Source organism: Chamaea fasciata, unplaced genomic scaffold (genome assembly GCF_029207755.1).
Source record: "Chamaea fasciata isolate MVZ Bird 193981 ecotype frontalis unplaced genomic scaffold, bChaFas1.0.hap1 SCAF_24, whole genome shotgun sequence".
NCBI lineage: Eukaryota > Metazoa > Chordata > Aves > Passeriformes > Sylviidae > Chamaea > Chamaea fasciata.
The window spans coordinates 6830534-6849739 of record NW_027094109.1 but is presented as its reverse complement, the minus strand read 5'-3'; the positions used below and the strand labels follow the sequence as shown (position 1 = coordinate 6849739).

The 19206-nt window shown below is 56.2% G+C and overlaps 3 protein-coding genes across 3 annotated transcripts; 1 reads left to right on the top strand and 2 right to left on the bottom strand.

Annotated features, from left to right (window-relative positions):
- Nucleotides 1–230: 230 nt before the first annotated feature.
- On the bottom strand, nucleotides 231–10324 carry UBE4A (ubiquitination factor E4A). The gene is made up of 19 exons (XM_066203385.1): nucleotides 10021–10324; nucleotides 9733–9909; nucleotides 9454–9566; nucleotides 8743–8895; nucleotides 8472–8631; nucleotides 8103–8305; nucleotides 7697–7888; nucleotides 6534–6867; nucleotides 6147–6273; nucleotides 4949–5256; nucleotides 4239–4371; nucleotides 3063–3250; nucleotides 2876–2976; nucleotides 2673–2786; nucleotides 1815–1989; nucleotides 1494–1674; nucleotides 1156–1303; nucleotides 760–917; nucleotides 231–615 (listed from the first exon to the last, which is right to left on the bottom strand). The coding sequence occupies exons 1-19, from the start codon at nucleotides 10142–10144 to the stop codon at nucleotides 474–476; spliced, it is 3231 nt and encodes a 1076-aa protein (XP_066059482.1). The 5' UTR covers nucleotides 10145–10324; the 3' UTR covers nucleotides 231–473.
- A 2085-nt stretch (nucleotides 10325–12409) lies between these two features.
- LOC136300914 (G protein-activated inward rectifier potassium channel 4-like) lies at nucleotides 12410–17839 on the bottom strand. Its single transcript, XM_066203652.1, has 4 exons — nucleotides 15612–17839; nucleotides 14748–14969; nucleotides 13449–14634; nucleotides 12410–13228 (listed from the first exon to the last, which is right to left on the bottom strand). The coding sequence occupies exons 2-4, from the start codon at nucleotides 14922–14924 to the stop codon at nucleotides 12885–12887; spliced, it is 1707 nt and encodes a 568-aa protein (XP_066059749.1). The 5' UTR covers nucleotides 14925–14969; nucleotides 15612–17839; the 3' UTR covers nucleotides 12410–12884.
- Nucleotides 17122–18201, top strand: CLDN25 (claudin 25). Its single transcript, XM_066203655.1, has one exon. The coding sequence runs from the start codon at nucleotides 17122–17124 to the stop codon at nucleotides 17794–17796; it is 675 nt and encodes a 224-aa protein (XP_066059752.1). The 3' UTR covers nucleotides 17797–18201.
- Nucleotides 18202–19206: the final 1005 nt, after the last annotated feature.

The following is a 19206-nucleotide window of genomic DNA, read 5'->3' as shown; positions in this document are numbered from 1 at the left end:
AACGCTCACGGGGCAAGTAAACCCTGCTACACCCCTGGCACGTACAAGTTGGCAAAACGTCCCCCCTCCTGCTGATCCCCCCATCCCACTCTGGGAGCGGCTGGAGGCATTGCTTTCACCGAGTGAAAGATGGTTACAGTTTAAACACAGAACAGAGGGAGGCTCTTGGTGTTGCTGGAAAAGAACGTGGCCAACACAAAGAGCAGGTAAAAGAGGGCCAGGGCACCACATCATGAGGAGGCTGTATTCTCCCGAGGCTGAGGCTCAAAGCTGTAGTGCAGTGGAAAGTCTTAGTATTAAAGAGAGTCTTGAAAGGAAAAGGGAGAACAAGGGCTGGCAAGGAAGGTCTGAGGAGAGACTCCAAAGGTGGTGGCAATACACTAAACGTGGTTGTCATTAGGGTGGCAGCTCCAGCCACCTTAATGGCTGTGATCTGGCCCATGACTGGAGGTTTAAAGATGAGATCCTGTTTTTCAGTTCAGTGTGTCCTCCAGCTGCTCCTCCTTCTGCTTTTTCCTCTCTGCAAGCCATCGCTGGATCTTCTCTTTTAGCTCTGTGTTTGGTCTGATCTGGTCCATAGTGAGGGGACTCCGATTGAAAGGATCTGTCTGGTCACTGAAAGATAGAACATCAAAGAGATTACTTGGATACTCCTGGGGCTAAAGAATAAGAAAAAAAAAAAAAAGAGGCCAGGAAGAGTCATTGGATATGTGAAATAGATCCCCAAAAATATCTAGGTATAAGGGCTGTGCTGCACACCTGAGGAGGTGTCGGGCTATAGTCGATCGGTCCACGGTGACACGGGAGGAGGGCAGGATCACAGGGTCTGACATCAGAGTGCTCATAATTGGATCCAGGAATTCATCACAGGCATCTGCGTATGTCTCCTCTTCCTGCTGCTGCCGGTCTGCAAGAGACTGGGGAGCACACAGGGCTTTGAGGGATTCGGCCTGCCTGTTCTTTAAAAACCAGGGAGCATTCACAGGTCTGTGCAGGCAGAGAATCCTCCCAGCTGCCCCACCTGGACCTTGGACAAAGCTCCACTCCCAGGAATCCAGCTCCACAGCAAAGATGAAACAATACACAGAGGGAAAAGGACACATGGAACCAGCTCTATCTTTTTTTTTTGTATGTTAAATTCTCTCCAGTGCTCACCTTGATCCTCTCAGCCAGGTTACTAAAAGACACTATCATGTTGCCAGGCTTGTTAATCTTCTTCAGAACCCGCACGGTCTGGGCAAAGAGCGTCGGTGAGTAGGAGCGGCCGTCCTTGGGGACTGTGGCACAGAAGTTTTCTTCATCCCTGCACCACAGATCACGTGAGAGAAAGGTTTAAGAATCCCCATTTATCAGGGCTGCAAAACAGTGCTCACGGCAGCCACATTCCCACAGCAAAAAACTTGAGTGTAACTAAGCACTTCTCCCCCAGTACCACCAAGATGGCTCCTGCATGGCTCCCTGCCACCGACAAGCTCACTCCCCTCATCACCTACCCAAGGTTTAGGTAGATGGTGCAGATGTCAGACACGAGCTGCTGTGGCTTGAAGTCAAACTCACTGAAATCCTTCACTTTCAAAGCTCCCATTTTAGGCCCAACCAGGTGTTGCAGGAAGTAGTTGAGCATGGAGATGATGCGCTCAGCAAGGAAAGGATGCACAAACAGGGATTTGATTTCTGGAAAGGAAAACAACAGTTTGCAGATTCACAGCAATTCTATCCTGATCTGACCACACTGAAACCAAGTTCCTGCCTGCTCACTCCCTGGCAGGGCTCTTCTCTAGGTCCTGGCAGGCAGGAGGGGCCATTTTCCCTACCTGAAGTCAGGAAAGCCAGCGTGCCAATGGTTTCATTGGACATGATGTTGTGGAAACGTGCCAGCTGACCAAACATCTGCAGGCTGGACTCCTTCTCGCGCCGAGCCTCTGGGGACAGGCTGTCCCACTCGCCTCGGTCCTTCTCAATCTGCTGAACCTTGATCTTGCTGAGGTACTGCAAGAAAGAACACATGGAGTGTTTAGGTGGGTGATGATGCCAAGGAGGTCCAGAAACGCTCAAAACCAGTTGGCCGACATCCGTAGCACCCATCTTATCTGCTGGCCTTCCAGCAATCACTTCTCTGGCAGGTAATAGCTCCCCAAGAAAGTCCTTTCTAGCAGCAACAGAAGCTCTGAAAGGAGTGGAGAGACATTCAACACACACCAGGGACAAGAGGGCACCTGGAATTTCCTTGTAATCCCAAAGGAGAACTGCCTGGAGACAAAAGGCCTTTATTAGGATAAGACACTTGCAGAAAGGCCAAGGGGATTCCAGAATCAAAACCCACAGTGATTGTTTAAAGCCTGAGTGTATCCAGATTAGCACCAGGCAGATTTCCCAGTGTGCATCCTTTTGGATCTGAAAAAGCCCTTGTGCTCCTCTTGGTTCTGAGCTGCCTCCTGAACCCAAAGGAAGGAAGGGTAACCCACAGACAGGCCGCCAGATCCTTCCTCCTACCTTCATCCCTCCTCCCAGGGCATTGGCCACACCATCTTGGGATTGCTTCCTGCATAGTACCTACTGCAGAGACTTACCAGGCAGGGCCAGGTAAGCTGGCCCTTTCTGGGGGTCTGTATTGTACCAAGGAAGTGAGAACTTGTTTATGTGATGCTGATGGAATGCAAGCTCAGCCCTACCTGTATGGCTTCATCCAACAAGAAAATGGCATCGTTCATGAGCAGGTTAAGGAAGCGCAAGAAGAGAGGAGGATTCATTGCTTCCAGGTTCTCTGAGGCATAATCAGCCAGAGCCTGCAAGGAAAGGGAGAACAGCAGGACATGGATCCACGTCACCCTCCCCCACGTGAGCTGCACACTCAGACATGCACCTCTTGCCTCACCTTTATGCTGTCCCGGTAGGAATCAGTGTCCCACATGTACCTCAGGATGGGATACATAGGACGGCGGTAGTTGAACTTCTGTTCAAACTGGTGTGGGTCACCTGGGCACAAGTCAAAGAATTTCTCAAGTGGACAGTCCCTCACAGGTGCTACATAGGGAACACAACCCTTCCTGTTCTGCGCTTACCTGTAAACTCAATATCCACAAAGACTTTGATGAGTGCCTCGGCCAGGTGGGCCGCATGCTGGTAAGAGCAGAACACTCGCTTGCGATGAAACACGCTGGAGACGAGTGGGTTCTGAGCCTGATCCAAGTGAGGCATCACAGCTTCCAGCACTTCAGCCAGCTTGGCTCGCAGGTGAGGATTTTTCATCCTGCAAGAGAAAACAAGGCAAATCCAGGATGGCATGGCCATGGTGCAGAACGGAGCTGTTCAGGAATCACTCCATGAGCTGTGCTCATCCATGCTTAAGTGTCTGATTGCTGCAGACCGTCTATAAAGCCAGCCCTGGGTCAGCACTCACTTGCACGGACTTGATGCCAGAGGGGAACCTCAGGCAGAAGCCAGAGAGTGTGGAAACAGCCAAGCTTCTGCTCTCACCTATCCCACAGCAGCTCTCCCACTTAAAGCCCAATGCCTGCTTGTCAGCTGGAGCCCCTGAGCAAACCCCACCAGTCATCCCAGCTGTTTTCCTACTGCCCATGGACTTGCTTTCTTTTTACCCTGCAAATCCAAGCTTTGCTTGCTGCATCTCCTGTCCAGCATCAAGCACAGAGGTCAGAGTATACTTCCGCTGCACCTGCAGATGCCAAACCACCTGCCCCAGGTGATGCTGTAGGGGACTGCCAGGAAGAGCTACAGCCTCCATCTCCCAGGGACGGCAGGAAAAATGAGAGCTGCCTACCACAGGAAATCTCCATCTGCTGCTGCCAGGAGCTCACTGCTTTTACACACAAGTGTAAATGATGAACAGCAGAAATACAGAAATCAGGGTGATGTCTTATCAGGAAGATCAATAACACTACTCAGTTCTGTTCAGTGGACATCACAGAGACACTTCCAACAGATCAATCCCAGGAGCTCCCTTTAACAAGTACAAAATGGTTGCAGCTGATGAGGTTTCTGCATCATACAACTAAACACACATCTTTAAGCACCAAATCCCATTTGAATCTTGCATGAAGCCTGTGGCCTCCAGGCAGGCCTTTGTTCCCTTTGTGCCTCCTGCAGGCTGATTTCAGCTGTTCCAAAAAGATCAAACTGCTCGCAGCTGCACAAATCAAGCCTCAAGACAGCTCTGCAATTTCTACTTGCTTGATCACCCTGGGCACTCTGCAACAAGCACCCAGGGCTGCACCTACCTCTCCACATCACCCATGAAAACAGTAACAAAGTGAAGGATGTGCTCCAGGGAATCGGCAGAAGTCTCCAAGATGTCATCAGCAAAACGCCGCAGGAAAATGAAGAAGTCACCCAAATTATCGGCAAAGAACTCTGCAAACAGAGATTGTAGCTGAGGTTCTCCTGAGGTAGCTCACCTTGCCCTCTTCCAGCCTCCCATCCACTCTCCCCTCATCACCCTGATACTGATTAAGTATTGGTAATTAACAAACTGTATTAGAACCTGCCATGGAGAAGAATGCCCAGTCTGATGGCATGAGTAGCACCTGGGATTCACTTCCCCTCTTCCCTCCCAGAAGTCAGGTCACTTATGGGGTGAATCCATCATCTGTCTGCTGATGACACACTCTTACACAACCCCCAAGGGAAGAATCCTGAAGCAGGCCCCAGAAGAAAGAGTTTACACATAGAGAAAACACTAAATAAATGTAGAACTTGCCACGTGCCAATGAGTAGGACTTTTAAAAGGTCAGCAGCTTCACTACCCTAAGTATGACCCCTCAAACAACCCCCAACTTTCTAAGAGTCATCCTCTTCAGAGAGAATATTCTGCACGTCAGTGGTAGCACTGAGCCCTGCCCTGGACAGGGAAACACTTGCTCAGGCAGCTCTCCCAGTGCTCATCTATGGCAGGCGTTGGCACAGACCCCAGCAGGACCCGCGGCTTCACCTGGCACGTAGGCCAGCGCACTGTGCTCCACCTCCGGCAGCGGGAAGGTCAGCTCCACCGGCTCCGTCCCATGGTTCCCCACAGCCAGCTGCACCAGCAGCACCGCCATGGACGCCTGCAGGTTCAGGCAGTTCTGCAGCATCTGTGGTTCAGTCATCGCCGTCTTGGTGGAGAGATAGATGGTCATCAGGCGCTCAAACTGCTCCCTGAGGCTGTCAGCAGCGGGGCTAGAGCTCTGCTGAGCTTCTCGCCAGGCCACTTGCAGGCGGTGAAGGCTTTGGTTTATCTTTACCATCTGGTCGTGCAACCTGCCCGGGAAAGGAGACAAGGAGGGGCTAAGGAGACAGACAGACAGACAGACATCCTGCCTCACCAATGCAGAAACTGGTGGAAGCCTGTTCTGTGCTAGTGAGTTCAGATAATTTACCCTATGTGGGACCATGGCACTTGCAGAGCGGCCTGGGGACATGGCAGAGCCCTCTGCAGCACTGAGCTCCCTTGGGTCACTGAGGTCAGGGATCCAACTAGGCCCAGAGACGCCTGCGAGGTGACACTTCTGTTTCCCAGCAACAAGCCACTTGCATAATAACTTTTTTGTCAATGTCTATATTTAGAGAATAAACCAGAAGGGGACTCTGCTTGGATCAGCCATGACCTCACAGTATCTAAGCAACGATTTGCAAAGGGAAGCCGTGCAAAACAGAGTGTTTTGGTGTCCAGAAAATCCTCTCCGAGAGGCTGACAGCTACCTCACGTTGATGTTTCACATACAGCCCAGCTGTCAGACCATTTAGGTCACTCCCAGTGGGCAGGTGCTCTGCTACCTGGATGCTCTCTAGTAGCGAAGGGAGGTGCCAGCGGCTCCTGCCCCAAGGGGAGAGGGGAATGGAGCAACCTACAAATACCCAGCACTTGGCTGTTGGTGTCTATAAATAACACGGAACCTGTGAGACTCCTTTATTAGGATAAAACACTTGCAGAAAGGCCAAGGGGATTTGAGAACCGAAACCCACAATGATTGTTCAAAGCCTGAGTGTATACTGATTAGCAAAAATGCGAGCAAAATTTCTTCCTGCCGTCAATCAGGCTGAAGTTCAAGCAGCAGCTCAGCTGGCCACCCTGTGTTCACGGTATTTACTGAAATGTCCATAGCTGCACATGGGTGGAAAACTGCCCCAGGGGAACTGAAAGCAAGTACCTGTGAAACCCCAAGTGCAGGGTATACTGTGTGAGCACCAGGTTTTCCGTCACCAGGTTGTAGCTGTTTGCAAACTGCGGCTCTTGCTCACTCAGAGCAGGGATTAAACATGTTTCTTTTTCCAAACCTGTAAGGAAAAGCATCTCTGCATCAGGTCCTACCCAGCAGTGCTGGTGAGGAGAGAGCTTGAGAGGATCCCTCCTGAGGACACAAAAAAGTGTCCTCCTGGTGATGCTGGCAATGTTTTACTTGTATTGCTCCTCTCTAGTCACACTTGTAATTCTCCCCTTACCCTAATGGCACCCACTGAGAGGGTACTACTGGGTGAAGTGGGGACCTGAGGAGATCCCCTTTCCCGGTCCCTTAGTCCCTAAAGTTTAGGTGTACCTTTCATGTGTACATTCTTGCTCTTCCTCTCCTCTTCGTTCAGCTCCTTCAGAGCACAGTAGGTAGGGTTGAAGGTTAGCAGCTTTGGAGATCTGGGTTTGCAGAAGGGCTGGCACAGCTTCAGAAGGGCAGCCCCCAAGTTGAGGAAGAAGGCATCTGAGGCATACATCTGGAAGAAAATCTCTGGCATCTGGTTAGCCCAAATTTTGGTGCGACCCGCATTCGCATGGAGGCAGTTTCCCAGCCAGGAGAGAATCCTGTGCTTCGTCTCTGGTGACAACTGCAACAGGTTCTTCAGCATCTGGTAGATCTTCTCATGGAACTGGGCCATGAACTGTTACAGGAAACACAACACGGTTGAATGAGTCCTTGGGGGTTGTTCTTTTGCCTCTCTGACATTACTGCTATCAGACCCTTTCTGGCTCCAGACCATGTCCTGCTCCTCAGGACACTCCGTGAATCACCCATCACACACAGGAGTTACAAGCAGATCAGATCCTCGGGCTCCCAGCAAATAATTAGGGATGTCCGCAAAAGCACAGCTGACACAATTTGTTCTCATATGGAGTAAATCCAAAATTCTTTGCCTATTTTTGACAGCCTGAAAGAACTCTTGAGTGGGAAAGCCCCTCTCAGGGATGACCTCTGCACCCCAGTTCACTCCTGTATTTATATCCTGCATCCTCATGTTTCACTCCTGACCTAATGGAACATTCCTAGTGGTATTCCTCTGAGGAAGAAGTTTACTTGCACAATGAGAGAGAATGTTGCCTGTCGCTTTCTCAACTGGGCAATCAATATGTGTTTTAATTACAGGACAGGTACTGAAAACTACTCCCTGGTGATTGCAACACCTGAAGTAGATAATCTCCGGGTAGCACGTCAAGTTACTGATGTCTGTTCCACCAGCACCACCCCTCCGTCTTCCAAAAGCTCAAGCAACTTTGATAAGACACAAAGACTTTGGTTACAACCACCCAAAGCAGCTGGCAAAACTGTTTCCATGCTCCAGCAGGAGAATTCAAAGCAGTTTTGGGACGTGCCTAGTTGCGAGTCAGGCTATTCCTGAACCAGTGGTGGAACTCAAGGCCCGATATCCTGTCTTGAACCCTCAGGCAGTGAGAGGCCACTAACAGGCCTCAGAGCTGCCCCACTTCTCCCACCTGATGGATGTTGGATTCCTGCACTTTAATCTCCTGTGGGCTGGATCGGGATGGATTCAGAAAGTAGCCATGGTTCTCCACCACTCCAGGGGTCTTCAACAAGCAGGAGATATTTAAAACGACACCAAGCAAAGTCTTCTGGTACATCTGTCCATTGCTAGGATCCTTGGGCTGGATGTAGCCTGCAAAAACCTGGGGAACACATCAGGACATGCTGACTGTTGTCCAAAATCCAGTGAAAAACCCCAACAAACTGATGGGTTTGTGGCAGGCTATGAGAAAGGAGGGGAGGGGTATGAGTACACACATCAGGTGTTGTTACACCACGCTGCTAGTTTGGCCTCTGCAGATCAGGTCTTGTAAATGTATCCCTGCAAAAAACTCCTGCCTAAGCCAAGGCACTCACCTTTGCTATGTCCTTCTGCTTAGTGAAGTAGAGGAGCACATCGAGGTATGTGTACAGCAGGATCTGACAGAGGTCCAGGTCCTTGATTCTCCCCAACAGAATATCAAACACGGGAACCATGACCTCTCCAAATGTCCGCACCTCCTCGTCCATTGTTAAGGCTTCTATTACCTCCTCAAGGAACTCGGTCATGTCTTCGAACTCTGGTGGGAGATACAAAGCTGTCACTCACAGTGCTCCAACAGCCAAGCTGACCCAAACATGACCCCCTCTTTTGGCAGCAAGGGGAGCCAAAGCTTCACCCAACTCCATGATGCTCCAGGGCAGCCTCGCAGCGCTGAGGCAGCGGCACAACCTGGCCACACTTACGTGCCCCTCTCAGTGTCTCCAGCATCAGGTCCACCAGCTGCTCGTACACGTTCTGGTTGACGTAGATCTCCGGGGTGAGAAGGACGGTACGAGTGTTTGACACCGTCAGGTTGCGGCAGCGCACTGCGAAGGGCAGGAGGTTCTCTGGGACCTTGGTTATCTGAGCAAGGAGAACAAGGCAGTGTTGCGGTCCTGATCATTACAACTTTAGCCCAGTCACTCCAGAGCTGGAGCGACTGAGCTGCCTTCCTCCCCAGCAGCCTGTGCTCACCTCCTCCCGTGCCCTGCGGAAGCAGGCATAGAGGTAGCGCAGGATCTGCCTCTCCCCAGCGTCACGGTCAGCCGAGAGGTTCTGGGTGCTGGCAGAGGTCATGTGGATCAAGTGGCTCCCGGGCTCTGGCAGCAGCAGGCGGGTGAACAGGGCCTGGGCACCAGCAGAGATGGGGTACAGTGACACAGCCGCAGCACAGAGCTGATCCCTCCAGAGGAGGAAGCTCCACACCACACAGGCTAATTGATTCCTGCTGGGAAGAGCTCTCTCTATCCTTCACTAAGCAACAGAGTGCTGGAGTGAGAACCCTCAGCTGCTTCTGGCCTAAGCAAATCCTCCAGTCCCTCATGCAATAGTAGAACCCCCAAGAGAAACCATTTTCACTGAAATCCTCAGCAGGAATGACTGACACAGCTGCAAATGAAGATAAGTGCGTGCATGGACATTGTTGACTGAGTTCTCTGGTTTTTCTTCCCTTTCCCCCCCACACAGACCTGCAGAGCAGCAAACTCCTGCAGCCTGCAGAAGGAAGGGCTGGATTCCCCAGATTCTACACTTTTCTCAGTATCATATCCCAAAAATCTCATGGACATTTCCAGCAAAACAACGAGTGGCAGCTTCCTGCCAGGTTTTGGGAAAGGACTTGTGTTTTCTCAGAATGTACATACGATGAATCAGAGTCTGCAGATGGCCCCAAGCAGGCATCCTTACCTGCTCCACGTTGTCCATGTCCAGCCAGTCCTGGTCATCCAGATCTGCGGCCATTTCCTCCAGGTAGACACAGCGTGCCGGGATCCCGTTCCCACTCTTCATGCTGGGGTCACCTGGGGAGGGCAGAAGGACCTGCTGCACCCGCACGGATGGGGAACCTGGAGGCAAGACCTGCCCCCAGCACAGCCCCAGGTGCCGCACGTGGCATTGCCCCCTCTCGGCAGTGCTGCCCCAGCCTGGACCGCACCCCCCGCCAAACCGGGGGATTCCCGGGCTCACTGTTGTCCAAGGTGATGAGGAAGATCCTCTGGATCATGTGGTTGATGTTGAGCTGCTCGCAGAGCTCTCGCTGCGAGCGGAACGAGCGGCTGATCTCAGCCACCGAGTAGTCGCAGTCGTCCAGGCTCTCGGAGACGCTGTTGTCGGAGTCATCCTGGCTGATGGACGTCTCCTCGCCTGCATGACAGAGCCCTCAGCGTCTCGGGGGACAGCCCCTGCCCAAGCGAACCGCCTCGCCGCCTCCCCAGGGGCCAGCCCCTGCCCCAGGGCCAGCCTCCGCCTCCCCACCTGTCAGCTGCCGTAGCTGCTGCTGCTTCTGGACGGCGGCGAAGTGCTTGGCGGCAGCGACGGAGCCGAAGAGGGCGGCGAAGGGGTTGCTGGAGATGCTGTTGTTGTTCTCCTGGTCGGTCATCTCCCCTCAGGGCCACGCCATACGGGTGAGCCGGGACAAGGCTGCGGGGAGGTTCGCCGTCAGGGCCTGGGCCCAGGCCCGCTCCCCCGGACGCGGCGGGCTCGTCGCGCTCGGTGCGGGGGCCCCGGTCCCAGCCCGCTCCCGATCCCGCTCCGACTCCCGCTGCGCTCCCGCCGCTCGCACCTCGGCCGCCGCCGGAGAGCTCTGCGCGTCACGGCGTCGCACAGAACCTGAAGTCACCGCCGCGCGCCGGAAGTGATGCGCTGGGAGGTGGAACGTGGGGAGCGCGGGCGGCAGAGGCGGCAGCGACTCCTGGCGGCCGGGAGGGGGAACGACACCTGCGGCCAGCGGGGACCGGGACAGGGACCAGGAGAGGGAATGGGGCAGGGCCAGGGATAGGGAATGGGACAGGGAATAGGACAAGGACAGGGACAGGGACCGGGAATGGGACTGGGACAGGGATAGGGAATGGGACAGGGAATAGGACAAGGACAGGGACAGGGACAGGGACCGGGAATGGGACAGGGACAGGGATTGGGACCAGGAGAGGGAATGGGGCAGGGACAGGGATAGGGAATGGGACAGGGAATAGGACAAGGACAGGGACAGGGACCGGGAATGGGACTGGGACCGGGACAGGGAATGGGACAGGAAATAGGACAAGGACAGGGACAGGGACAGGGACCGGGAATGGGACAGGGACAGGGATTGGGACCAGGAGAGGGAATGGGGCAGGGACAGGGATAGGGAATGGGACAGGGAATAGGACAGGGACAGGGAATGGGACAGGGACAGGGACCAGGAGAAGGAATGGGGCAGGGCCAGGGATAGGGAATGGGACAGGGAATAGGACAAGGACAGGGACAGGGACCGGGAATGGGACTGGGACCGGGACAGGGAATGGGACAGGGAATAGGACAAGGACAGGGACAGGGACCGGGAATGGGACAGGGACAGGGATTGGGACCAGGAGAGGGAATGGGGCAGGGACAGGGATAGGGAATGGGACAGGGAATAGGACAGGGACAGGGAATGGGACAGGGACAGGGACCAGGAGAAGGAATGGGGCAGGGACAGGGAAAGGGACTGGGACAGGGAATGGGGCAGGGAATAGGACAGGGAATAGGACAAGGACAGGGAATGGGACAGGGACAGGGACCGGGACAGGGAAAGGGACAGGGAATGGGACAGGGAATAGGACAAGGACAGGGACAGGGACCGGGACAGGGAATGGGAATGGGACCGGGACTGGGACAGGGAACAGGACAAGGACAGGGACAGGGACAGGGACAGGGACAGGGAATGGGACTGGGACTGGGACAGGGAATGGGAATAGGACAAGGACAGGGAATGGGACAGGGACAGGGACAGGGACCAGGAGAGGGAATGGGACAGGGACAGGGAAAGGGACAGGGACAGGGAATGGGACAGGGACCAGGAGAGGGACTGGAGCAGGGACAGGGACCGGGGCAGGGACAGGGACAGGGACATGAATCCGGCCCGGCTCGGTGGGACCCGAGCGTGTCCCGTGCTGCGAAATGCAACCGTCTGTGCAATAACCGAGTTTGTGTTTGTTATTTGCCCAGTGACTTGCATTTTAATATTAACGATATGTAAATCAACAGCTTAATAGGCAAATCACGATTTCATATCGCATCTTGACCCTTATTAACTTTGCACCTACAAACACTTGTTTGCAGTTCCTTTTTTTAAAAAGCTTTTTCTGTGCAGGGAGTTTTATGTTTGTAGGGGATTTGGGCTGGGGCTGCAGTGGGGTGTGGTGAAGGGACGCTGATGTACATGTTTATATTTCAGCCCCCCATCCATCCATTCTGTGCTGGCTGACCTCGGCCCCAGGGCCTCCGCAGTTGCTCCATCCCTCCCTCCTCACCCTTCTCGGTGAGACAGACTTCAGGTGAGGTCAGAAAATACCCTGCCCAAGACTCCGTGGGGAGATACAAAGGTAGATTGATAGAGGAAAAGCAAAGATGGACAAAGGGGGTTAAATCCAAAGGGTTATTCTGCAACCCGTGAAACACTTCCTGAGGCAAAACTGGCTGGGGACTTACAGGGAGATTCCCCAGCCCAGCCAGAGCCTGCATACACAGATTTTACAGATTTTTTTTCAATCCAGGCCCAGGCACTGCCCTGCCAGGTGCTGCAGGTGACTCCGGTGATGGCATTCCTGCATTATTAATTTAAATCCACTACATATTCATTAATTTACTTTAAATTAATATTATTAATTTAATTCTAATGCACCGTGTCCAACCTCTCGCAGCACCAACCCAGTGCAACGTTTCCATGCTTGGGGAGTGCTGGGGCACCATGTTAGGCAAGGAGGGGGGGCAGTTTGGGGTGTTGGCGGGCATGGGGCTGTGTCAGGGTCTGTGAGGTGCTGCAGGACTGAGCCCATGGCACTGGGGGGCTCTGGGCTCTGCGTCTTCTTTGCCCAGCGCCCCGAGGGTTCCTCCAGAACAAACGTGGCTGAAAGTTGGGTGGTTTTGTCATGAACAGCCTTTACTTGCCCGCTAGTTACGCCTTGTATTCCTTGTTACAAAAGATCAACTCAACAAAAATAATGCCCTGTGGCTGCAGCTGGGGGAACACGGGGGGTGAGGGCACAAGGGCTCAGCCCCCAGAGGAGGGTGGGCTATGGCACTGTTGGCATGGGGCACGCACGGGCACCAGCTGGGCCGGGGCATGGCCGGGCAGCCTGTCCCACGGTCCCCGGAGCAGCTCAGGCAGGGAATTCCCGCTCCGGTGGCTCATGCCGGATGCCCTCAGCCACGCTGCCGGGGACACTCATCCCCACCAGCGCGTCCTCGCCGGGTCCTGGCAGTGCGCAGGGCTGCAGGAGGTGGTCCCAGTAGAGGCTGAGCGTAGAGTGCTCCTGCTGCTCCAGCTCCTTCAGCTCGTGCAGTTCCTTGGCGCTGGCCGCAGGTGTCTGCACCTCAAAGGTCATCTCAAAGCGGCTGTAGTCCACCTGGAATGCGCCTTTCTCCAGGGACATGCAGGGCTCGAAGCGGTATCCCCAGAGGATCTCATCCTCCGTGTAGGAGGTGCGGGCTTGGCACGTCATTCCTGTGGCAAGACAACGGCTGAGCTATGCTGGGGTGCCACAATGAGCCCCCTGCTGCCTAACGAGGGGCTTCCAGCCCTGCACCACCCATGGCCCACCGGAGACAGCTTTGACCCCGAGCATTTCTTGCTCACATGTCACTCCTGGGCACAGGTTTGCCCAGCATCTCCAAGACCCCAGGGGAGCCACCCCTCTCCACCCTGAGCCCCCTAGACCACTTGCCTGTGGCTTCCACGATGCCCTCGAGGATAATGATGATTTCAAACTGGTCCCGGCGCAGTGACTCAGCTGACATGTCCCAGAAAGGGCTGCGACGGTTGATGACGTGGCAGATGATCTGGGGCTCCACCAAGAATAGACGGTCCTCCCCTGTGTCATAGCCCAGGTTCAGTTCTGACTGCTCCAGGGGGATGAACTCCCCCTCAGCTGTCTGACGGGACTTGATCAGCTTTGCCCGGATCTTGGCATCCACCATGTGGCTTTCCCGCAGGTCCCCCACGCGAAACATCAGGCAGAGCTTCTCGTCCCGGCAGGAGATGACACAGTTCTTGCTGAAGATGAGGGTTTGGGCACGCTTCTTGGGCCGGGAGATCTTAACAAACATGCAGCCAACCATCATGGCATCGATCATGGAACCGACGATGGACTGTGCTATCAACAGGATGACACCCTCGGCACAGTTGGCTGTCACCATTCGAGTGCCATAGCCAATGGTCCGCTGGCTTTCCACAGAGAGAAGCAAGGCAGAGACAAAGCCATCCACATTCTCGATGCACGCCTGCCACTCGGGGTCACCCTGGTGCCCAATGTCACCCCGCACCCAAGCGTCCAAGAAGTAGATGAAGCCAAAGACCACCCAGGTGATGATGTAGCACATCATGAAGACAAAGAGGAACCAGCGGTACTTGAGGTCTACGATGGTGGTGAAGATGTCTGAGAGGAACCTCTTCTTGTCCTGGATGTTGCCCAGATTCACCTGGCACTTGCCCACTTTTGTCACATAGCGCTGGCGCTGCCGCTTGCCGGCCTGGACCATGGGGCTGTCCTCCTCCAGCAGCTTGCAGCGCCGGCTCTGCAGCCCCTCTGGGGTGGGAATGGTGGAGCTGCGGGCGGAGGTCCTGCCGCGTGACGAGTTGGGGATGTTGGCCACGCTCAGTGCGTGCAGCGGGTAGAAGCGGGCACCTGCCTCTTGTGGGGCGGGCGGTGGGCACCAGGAGGGCCGGCCACGGTGGTGCTGGGCGGTCAGGCTTCCGCGGCTCGGCGGCAGGGATGGCTCACCGGGGACAAAGCTGCCGTGACGGGGTGCGGACGGGTAGTTTGGCATCCCGGTGCCTCTCTTGGCAGTGGCGGCGGCGGCTTGCTGCCCGCCGTCCTCCACCAGAGCCCCGAGGGCGGCCGGGGGATCGGGCTGCGGGGAGGAAAGGAGCCCGTCGGTGAGAAATTGCCTCCGACAAGGACCGCGAGCATCGCCAGGCGGCATCACGTGCCGAGGATGCCCCGGAGCCTCGGCGGGAGCCATACCTTCTGGGGGAAGGTGCCGTACCGGCTGGTGTCGGCGGGTGGCCGGGGCAGGTAGGCCAGCATGTGCTTGGCCGTGGGGGTCTGCGCCGGGGGGATGGAGTTGCTGCGGCCGCGGGGCTCCTCGGGGGCCAGCCAGCCGCCGGCGCCGCCGCCGTCGCGGGCGCAGGGGAGCACCATGGCGGCGCCGGGGCGGGGGCTCAGCCCCGGGCTGGGCGCGGGGTCCTGCCGTGGGGGAGAAAAGCGGGGAGTTATTTGGGACACGGAAAGCGGCCTGGGGCTCTGGCCCCTCTCCGCACCCCCAGGGGCCAGGGTCTGGGGGGCTCCGGGGCTGTGCCGGGGTGCCTGCGGGCTGGCTCCAGATGGCTAAGCCCATTAGGGGCCATAATTGCATTGCAAGGCCGGGGAAGGAGGCATTCGTCTCCGGCGGGAGACAGCCCCGGCAGCCGGCAAGCTCCGGGTGAGCGTCTTAAGGCACCGTTCCACGGTCGCTCCAGGCCGTGGCGGTAGCTGCCGGTGCTCTAAGAAGCTCCGAGCAGAAATAGATGGCCCCTAGGTGCGGAGGAAGGACAGCCAGTGAGAGAGATGCAAACCCCATAGCCGGGCTCCTCGGCACAGGCTGAGTCCAGCCGGTGTCCATGGGGAGACATGATGAGAGGTCGTGGTCCTGGAAACGCAACCCGGAGCGCAGCGACCTGCGGGGATAGGGGTGGCGATGGGGCGGGAGTGTTGGCGCTCTGGCTCCGCAGAGCATCCCCTGCCACTGCAGAGCAGCGGGACCAGCGGTGCTCAGTGCGACGATGGAGGATGCCGCTCTCCGGGCCAACCTCCCGGCCCCCCAGACCCCTGGGCGCGGGAGACACTCACCTCATGTCCAGGAAGAGCGGCTGCCAGCCCGGCAGACGTCGTTCTCGACTTGTGGCTCCCGCTGCGCCCCGGCCACTGCCGGGCATCTTCCCACTGGTTGTGGATGGGAATCCTCTGCCGGGCTGTGCCACCGTGGCTGGTGGGAGGGAAGGAAGGACTGGGAGCTCGGCGGCGGCCGCCAATCCTGCTCCAGCGGCAGAAGGTCACCCGTTAATCTGTCTCAATGACAGGCACAATTACCTTGAGACGATTTAATCGGAAGGAGCAGGTGCCCCAGTGCCGGGGGGAAGGAGCAGGAGGGGTTTCCCGGCGGATTTCCCTGCTCTTGCCCTTGGGATGATGCTCCCTGTCTGCTCGTAGGAACGGGATGGTCAGCAAGGGCTGGAAAACATCCCCTTTCTCCTGCCTGGTCTGTGATTCCACGTTGAACGTGGTCTGTGCTCCCTCGCCCCCTCCTTGTGGGAGCCCCCTGCAAATATCCTCCTGACACTCACCAGGGCTGGACCCCGGGACCAGCAGGACTTAGTAATTTCCAGTCTGGCTCCCAATACAGATAAAAAAGACAGCGGATGAAGGAGAGATTAGTCGCTAATCTCCCAGGGAAGATGAATCTGCAAGCTGGACCCCGAGGAGGGAACGCACGTGGGGGAGGATGGGAGCCGAGTGCCAGCACAAACTTGGGATTTTCCTGACGCTTCTTTACATAATTTTCATAGAATCCCGGAACAGTTTGGGTTGGGAAAGGGCCTTAAAGATCAGTCCAGTTCCAACCCCCTGCCACAGGAACACCTTCCACTGGACCAAGTTGATGTACATGGGTTTTCCCCAGCTCTGTGATTGCATCAAGGTGTCAGACACAAGCACCACCAGTCTCGTCTGCTGGTGAAGTGCTGGGTTGCAGGACAGGGTGATCCATGCCCACCTGCGAGAAGCAGGGGCCATCTGCAACCTGCTTCCTCCCTCGGACATCCCCATTCTCAACGCAGCTCTCAAAGGCTCCTTTGCATATTTAATTAACGACCGAATTAGGATCAAGGCCTCCAACCGAGGCACTGACTCCTGAGAAAAGCTTGGTGCCGGCTCTCTGCTGCCCGCATCTTGTGCTGGGGTACCAGCCGTGTCCCATCGAGGCTGGAGCTGCTGCTGCCGAGAGTTGCTTTCCCTGCCAAGGCTCTCGCTCCGGGGTGACCAAGGCTCGGAGGATTTGCATGCTTTGGCTTAACCCTCCCGGGCACGGCGAGGCACCGGCGGGACCCAGCCCGGAGTTACCGCGGGGATGCACCCGGCTTTTCCTGCTAAGCCGGGCTCTCCTTTTAGCGTGGAAAAACCAACAACAGCTGAAAAACGACCGTGGCCACACCCCGGCGTTGGAGGAACAGGCTTGAATTCGCCCCCCCGGGCGGCAGACGCGGCCGGCGGCCGGGCGGACGCTGCTCCACAAGCGTTAATGCCCGCGGCCGCCGCTCAGGGCGGCTAATCTGGGCCCAGAGGTTAGCGGGGAGGCGGCAGCATGGCCGGGGGCTGGTGGGCAAAGGCGCAGGGCGGGGGGATGCTGCTGGCTCTCCTCGGATGGATCAGCTCCTGCGTCACCACCTTCGTGCCGCTCTGGAAGAACCTCAATCTGGACCTGAACGAGCTGGAGGTCTGGAACATGGGGCTCTGGCAGGTCTGCATCACCCAGGAGGAGGGGGTGGTTGAATGCCAAGCCCACGGATCCTTCCTGGCGCTGCCTCCGGAGCTGCGCATCTCTCGCCTCCTGATGTGCCTCTCTAACGGGCTGGGGCTGCTGGGCTGTCTCCTCGCTGCCCTGGGGCTGGAGGGCTGGAGAGCCTGCGAGGACAAACCTGGGCGAAAGCGGCGGCTCCTGCTTGGTGGGGGCGTGGCGCTTGGCATGGCAGGGATCACCACCCTGGTGCCAGTCTCCTGGGTCGCCTACAACACCGTCCTCGACTTCTGGGATGAGACTGTCCCCGACATCGTCCCCAGGTGGGAGTTTGGGGAGGCCACCTTCCTGGGGTGGTTTGCTGGAGCCTTCCTTGCCACTAGTGGGCTGCTCCTTGCCTGCAGTGCCCGCTCCACGACAACTGCAACGCCGCTGGCCCCCGCCTGCCGCCGGGCCCCCGCTGCACGAGGTCCGGCTGGGGGCCACCACCTGCACCCCAAAAATGCAGACTTGGTCATCTAGGGCCTCAGGGTGCTGTGCCCTGTGCACCGCGTGGCTCTTTCCCTGGCAGGGAGGGCTCCTGCTTGTTTCACAGGATGATTTGCTAATTGCTACGGCAGCTCTGCAGGTTTCTCTCCTTCCTCTGCGTGTCTGCTTCACTTTTTCTCTGTTAAGGAGCAACAGATTTCCCTGCAGCACTCACCAAGCAAGCGTGGGAAGGCAACAAGCAGCGGGCAGCACTTTGTACTGCCGATGACACCGTGGTACCATCACTGATGGGTGACACTGTGTTGGCATCCCTGGCGAGTCCCCCGATGCCAAGTCTGTCGTGGCTAATGCTGCGTGCCGGTGCAGCAGCTCTTTCCTTGCATGTCTGTGTCGCTCTGATGCATTCGCAATAAATTATCATATCCGTTGACAGTGTGTCTGTGCTCTGAACATGCAGCTGTATCTTGCAGAAGTGGAATGCGGGGTGGGAGTTGCAAGGGGCAGCACTGCTGCTGCAGCTGTGGTTTGGTCTGTCCAGAAAAGACTGGAGGAAAAGAGAGAAAAATGGAAAACTAGGGGGAAGGAGAAAAATGAGAGACAAAGCAGCACTAAGTTCTGCTCCTGCTGCAAAGGTGGGATGGCAGTGACCACGTGCCCTGCAGGAGCCTCATCTTCTCATGGCCAAGATGGTAAAGCCGGTAAGTGCCCCAGACCTTTGCGTCAAAAGTTCCTCGACTGCAACATTTACCTGTGCACAAGAGGCAAGAAAGGGTTTTTGCTGGTCTCAACTGTTCCTTCCACATTTTCCTGATTCAGCTGTAAAAATAAAGGCTGATTACACACCTCTGTGAGCAAGAGCATGGACCATCAGGCTGGATTAGCACCCGGAGTCCTGACAGGGGCCTGCCTGCTGCTACGGCACTGGTTGAAAACTGAGTTCACCGCTGGTTTAATCCCTGCAGGCTCAAAGCCGTGGGCGCGTGACCCATCTCAAGGAAGGCCCAGCCGACAGCGGCATTCCTGCGGGAAGCAAAGTCCACTCCCTCTAAGTCCCATTTTGAAACCTGCACTTTGCTCAGTTGGAGGAGAGGAAGGAGAGGGTGGGCAAGGAGAGGGGACAGTGATGATCCCTGGGAGTTCTGATGCTGCAGGACTGGGGACGGAGTTGGTGGTGCTGAGAGTGAAGTAGGAGAGGCAGGTGCTCCTGAAAAAGAATCACTGAGGTAGAACTGCGGGGACAGTGTTCCTGGTCATTAACCCCCAAGGAGCTGCACCCCCTGCCAGCTGCCCTTGGAGGGCTGACCAACTCAGGGAGCGCAGACGGGCTGTTTCGGCTGGAACTAAATGTTTGGGTAATGGGAGGACAGGACAGTGAGCAAAGGCTTCCAGCCTGGGAACACTCCTCCTGTCCAGCCCAGTCCAAATAGCATGCTGTCCCTGGCA

Bases quoted from the DNA above. Each gene is read 5' to 3' on its own strand.
- CLDN25 (XM_066203655.1), top strand. From the start codon at position 17,122: ATGGCCGGGGGCTGGTGGGCAAAGGCGCAGGGCGGGGGGATGCTGCTG.
- LOC136300914 (XM_066203652.1), bottom strand. From the start codon at position 14,924: ATGGTGCTCCCCTGCGCCCGCGACGGCGGCGGCGCCGGCGGCTGGCTG. The intron at 14,635-14,747 runs GTATGGCTCCCG...TCCTCCCCGCAG, and splicing joins ACGGCACCTTCCCCCAGAAG to CCCGATCCCCCGGCCGCCCT. The intron at 13,229-13,448 runs GCAAGTGGTCTA...GTCTTGCCACAG, and splicing joins GGGCATCGTGGAAGCCACAG to GAATGACGTGCCAAGCCCGC.
- UBE4A (XM_066203385.1), bottom strand. From the start codon at position 10,144: ATGACCGACCAGGAGAACAACAACAGCATCTCCAGCAACCCCTTCGCC. The intron at 8,896-9,453 runs GTAAGGATGCCT...GCTGGTGCCCAG, and splicing joins ACATGGACAACGTGGAGCAG to GCCCTGTTCACCCGCCTGCT. The intron at 918-1,155 runs GTGAGCACTGGA...TGTGCTCCCCAG, and splicing joins ACCTGGCTGAGAGGATCAAG to TCTCTTGCAGACCGGCAGCA.